Source organism: Penaeus vannamei, chromosome 43 (genome assembly GCF_042767895.1).
Source record: "Penaeus vannamei isolate JL-2024 chromosome 43, ASM4276789v1, whole genome shotgun sequence".
Taxonomy (NCBI): Eukaryota; Metazoa; Arthropoda; class Malacostraca; order Decapoda; family Penaeidae; genus Penaeus; species Penaeus vannamei.
This window is the reverse complement of record NC_091591.1, coordinates 11,682,519-11,687,518: the sequence shown is the minus strand read 5'-3', so window position 1 is coordinate 11,687,518 and position 5,000 is coordinate 11,682,519. Positions and strand designations below refer to the sequence as shown.

At 42.9% G+C, this 5,000-nt stretch overlaps 1 protein-coding gene across 1 annotated transcript in view; it reads right to left on the bottom strand.

Moving 5' to 3' along the window:
• Positions 1 to 4,977, bottom strand: part of LOC113821013 (NADH dehydrogenase [ubiquinone] 1 alpha subcomplex assembly factor 2) — a 6,242-nt gene extending 1,265 nt beyond the window's left edge. Inside the window, exons 1-3 of the mRNA XM_027373439.2 lie at positions 4,713 to 4,977; positions 2,988 to 3,080; positions 2,691 to 2,827 (exon numbers count right to left, since the gene is read on the bottom strand). Of these exons, the coding sequence (XP_027229240.1) occupies positions 2,691 to 2,827; positions 2,988 to 3,080; positions 4,713 to 4,845 (363 nt within the window). The 5' untranslated portion in view covers positions 4,846 to 4,977. The remainder of the gene's footprint in view (positions 1 to 2,690; positions 2,828 to 2,987; positions 3,081 to 4,712) is intronic.
• Positions 4,978 to 5,000: the final 23 nt, after the last annotated feature.

Here is a 5,000-nt window from a genome sequence, read left to right as displayed (position 1 = left end):
ATCTTGTGAGGCATATGATACAGCACACGGACACCACTTAGTTCCGATGTGGAACACAGGGAACAGCTGACATCACGGAGGACGCCCATGCAGAGACAGCTTCGCAGGGTGTGTGGCGATGTGCTTACTATAGCGGGTGCCACCCACCAAACAAAACATCATGCCTGGCGGCAGGAGCCATGTGTCGTGAATGTGGGAAGTTGGGTCACGTCTGAAGGGTTTGTGAGTTGGCGAAAAACTGAAGAGAAACATAGTAGTCTGTAGTGTGATAGCCTCTGCAGGCGTAAGAAACCAGCCACAAGTAGAACATCATTAAAGCCATGGTTGACCTTCAGGCAAGATAGTAAACTGGGACAGCCAACTAGAGTCTATCTTCACCAGAAACCCCTTTGTGCTGCAAGGGTGGCTGGAAGCAGGCTCTGTGTGGCAGTTGACACCTTATGCTAGCAGAGCAGAACTACTCAAAACTAGAGAGTGAAGCACTTGCCATCACCTGGTGCTTGAAGAAAGCACAATTATTCCTCCTCGGCTGCCTATATCTTACCATCGTCATGGACCACTATGCACTGACAAAGATATATTGAGACAAGTAGATCTAGGATATTACAAACGCTCATGTACTCAATCTCAAGGAAAAAACACTTGTGTAAATACCAGACAAAACAGATATGGCAGGCAACAAGGATACTTGTGCATTAGTAGTTTCAGCCACTGCTTGTGCCCTAGAGATGGAGGGGGTCATTGTAGACCTTCACCAAGTACAAGAGGAAGCCAGTCGGGACGATAACTACAAGCTCCTCCATGAATGCATGGCCACTGGGGATTGGGCATACCAGAAGGAAGACAAGCCACCAGCATTCCACCCATATTACAAGATAAGGTCACACCTATCATGCCAGGGAGGCATCATCCTGTATGCTAAAGAAGAAGGACACCTACAAGTGGTCATCCCTGCTGCTCTGCAACATGCAGTCTTGGCCAACCTCTACACAGGTCACCAGGGCAGAGACTCCATGCTAGGCAAGTTGTATACTGGCTATGACAGCGAGGTAGAGCAAAAACAACAGCAGTGCCAGATATGCCAGACCATCACCCCTTCCCGAACCCCTCTGGCCCACACCAACTCCAGAATACCTCTTTCAGCAGGCCGTGGTCAACTTATTTCAACTGAATGGGGGAAGTCTACATTGCCTACACAGACAGATTGACAAGGTGGCTCAAAGTGGAGCACCTCCTCAGTGGATCCACTAGCAACAAACTCACCTCTGCCTTCAGAAGATGGTTCTGTAGATTTGGCATTCCAGAGGACCTTTCATGTGATGGAGGCACAAACCTTATCAGTGAGGAAGCCAGGGCATCTCTCCTATCATGGTGAGTGCAGCTGAGAATCTCTTCAGTTTATTTTCTACAGTCAAATGGCTGAGCCGAGGCTGCAGTTAAATCACCCAAAAAATCTTCTAAGGTCCAGAAGGCTCCCTTGACCCAGAGGAAGCTGCGAAGGCTGTTCTCCAATACCTCAACACTCCACTACAGGATAGTTGTGCATCCCCTGCCCAGCTCCTAATGGGAAGGCAGCTGAGGGACTGTACCAGCTGCCACAGAGCACTACCACATCAGCAGACAATGGGCAAGCATGCCGAGAAACAGAGAGCAGGCCATGGCACACATCGGATACACAATGGATGCCAGGTTCAACAGGATGGCTTACCTCACCCCTCTCATCTGAGGACAAGAAGTATGCCAGCAGAATGAGGAGACAAGAAGTTGGTACAGGAATAGCATTTTTGTTGACACACCCACCATGAGACCTGGTGTGGCTGATTAGCAAAGTCCATGCAACTCTCAGGAACTGACGACACTTCCAGCCCTCAAGGGACACCACAGAGGTGCTGGCAGCACTGGGAAGAGGGGGTTCCCCTCAAAAGTGGCCCACAGGGAGTGGACACATTGAAGACGTGCAGCCCCCCTCCTCCAGGAGAAGGCCACATTGTATAAAGTGTGCCCCTAGGCATCTAGAAACTACACAATATTGTAGGAGTTCCAGAATCTATACTTGAAGAATTCCATATCACTTGGTTTTGCCTTAAAAAGAATTATGTAATTTACAATGTGTCATGTTGCATGCACATTCAAAAAGCTTTTACATCCCAAAAACCCTTTAATTTTTGTTCATCCGTATGACTGAACAGTCAATGAGCTTATGCATATTCAAAAATATTTTATATCTTGCCATAGATTTCATATTGTGTTGTACCCAATAGTCTTTTTGTTCAATCTGATGAATGCAGTGGAGGTTTCTCTGCATTAATGGGGGGGGGGGGGGGGGGAGTTAGAGTTGTAATAGCAACACTGCTAACAGTGGCAGTAATGCAGGTTTCACACACTGCCCAAGGAAAGCGAGTCAGTAGTCAGTCAGCCTTGGGCCACCTTTACATAGGGATGCTTTATGTCCCTCATTGTTCCCTGAATAAAACCAAGATAGGAAGCCAGCTATTTGCCTTACCCTCACCTAATATCACCCTAACACTGATGCTATTCCCCATTATTTTCACAACTGAATAATTGCCCTATAATGAACTGCAAATATGCTCAATGTCTCTTATATCATCCAGGGTCTTGGAAATCTTATTGAATACCTAGATTATATACATCCATCTACAACTTTTACATCCAATTACCTATTCTCTTACCTTAAGGACTTCCTCAGGTTGTTTACCTGCTTTCAAAGCTAGTTTGTCAGCATTTTCTTTCTTCATAATTGAAAGAGTCAAGTTCTCTTTTAATTCGGATTCACTTGGGGCTTCTGCACGGCGATTTCTTAACCACGCTGTAAATCATACAAAACTATGATAGCAAATGCACTTTGAATCATATCATATTACTATCATGTTCTTGTTGAATAATAAGATATATGAGGAAAATCTAGCAGAATTTGATTCACAAGAGTAATAATAAGCAACATTCAACAAGTTCTTAAAATAACTTACCATCCCACTCAGCTGGCATGTGTTTTTGATCATACTGCATGGCTACTGGGGGAACATACCATCTCTTTGGATGTCTCTTTCCTCTTCTAGGATCTGTAAAGGTAGACTTGTATAAATAACATGATATCATATTCCTCATCAATGTGTGTGTGTGTGTGTGTGTGTGTGTGTGTGTGTGTGTGTGTGTGTGTGTGTGTGTGTGTGTGTGTGTGTGTGTGTGTGTGTGTGTGTGTGTGTGTGTGAGTACGTAAGTGAGTGCGTGCGTGCGTGCGTGCGTGTGTGTAGTGTGCGTGTGCGCGATGTGCGTGTGTACGATGTGTGTGTGTGTATGTGTGTGTGTGTATGTGTGTACATGTATGTGAGCATGTATGTGTATAAACTTTTGATGGTGTGTTGTATGAAACAATAACAAGAGTATGTTCTTGACAAATGCATCACTTAAATAAAAGTTACCTAATCTTTTCAATATGTGCATTCCTTTCCTTTGAACTTATAGTGTTTATGTTACATTTGAAAGTCTTTTTCCAATTAGTTGGATGAGTTGAACAAAATGTTTTGACCATTTGGAACCTGTACTTTGGTGTCCTGAACAAAGTGTCCATCTTGTCTATCTAGCCCTCCTCCAGGACGAGATGACTTCACAATAGCATTTGTACGTAAACAATGACAGTTCAAAGCAACCATAATATATTGATGGGTAATTTTATGGCCCTCCATTAATGTTATCAAAGGATTTTTTGTGTCTGTCAGTCGGAGGTTCTAAATGCAACCTTGTCCTGCTGGGCCTGACAAGCTGTCTGGATGAGCAAGACAAGGACTTCCGAAAGCAGCATTTGTCTACAACATTGGGAAACTATAGAAAGTTCATTCTTTTTCCATCATTTAGCATTTATTAAGTTTTCTCATATAATGAGTTGAATTGTCACAGAAGTGTAGGATATACTTTTAGCGCATAACTAGATGGCTTTGGCTGAGAACCACTATTCTAAAGGAATACTTAATAAAACATCCTGTAAAGTGGTAAGAAGCCAAAAATAATATACAACATCCTGTGAAGTGGTAAGATAACAAAAATAATATGCAACATCCTGTGAAGTAGTAAGATGACAAAAAGAATATACTATCATATTCTACAGTACATTTTATTCTTTACTTTGGTAGATTAAAGGAATGGCCACTACTGCAAATCTTACTTTATAAAATATTGTTACAGGGTAAATCTTCTCTCTTCCTCATGCATCTCTATTTTCGATTTGCGGATCCTATGCCATAGTTGGTGAGTGTCTTAATTTACGTCAAGGTAATTATTCCATTTTCATTTTTAAAAATGTAACCCTGATTGTTATCTGCTGTAAATTTCCCAAAAGCAACCTGTGCTTCTACCACTGGCCTCTTGCCAATTAGCATGACCTCCATGTCTGTCGGCACTTGGGCAACAGCCAACAAACCTTGACCACATATAACATGGGAAGATAAGAGCTTGTACAGTTCTTTTGCAGTCGGTTGTAAGTTAAAGAACTAGTTTATATGGGGTAGGTTTGTTGCTTAATCCTGTGCCTGACCAGCGTTTCAGTTGGGACTAAAGGAGATGGCTCATATAATAAGGAAGACGTCCTGGTCTGGTTAGGTCTTCTAATCATTTAGCAACTACCTCTCGAAATCTATAATCTATCTATATGTGAAAAAAAATATCACTGTGGAATAAACAAGGCCTGATTACATTACCTGCTGGTATTTCGTAATACTTGTTACCGTGATAATCGTCTCCAATAAATATTCCCGACGTTTGTCTCGGTTTGAGGGAGTTAACAAAATTCTTAAATGCAATTCCAAAGACGCTCCTCGTCTTCCCCGACATAGTCCTCTTCTTCTTTCTTCTTTTATATGGATGTCGTCGTCCTCTTTTTACTCTTTACTCCCTAGATCCTCTGAGTCTCTTATTGTTATTGTGTTGAATAACTTCGCCTTCTAGTTGCGTTCTCGGAGGCCGTGAATCCGGTGTGCGCGGCTGAC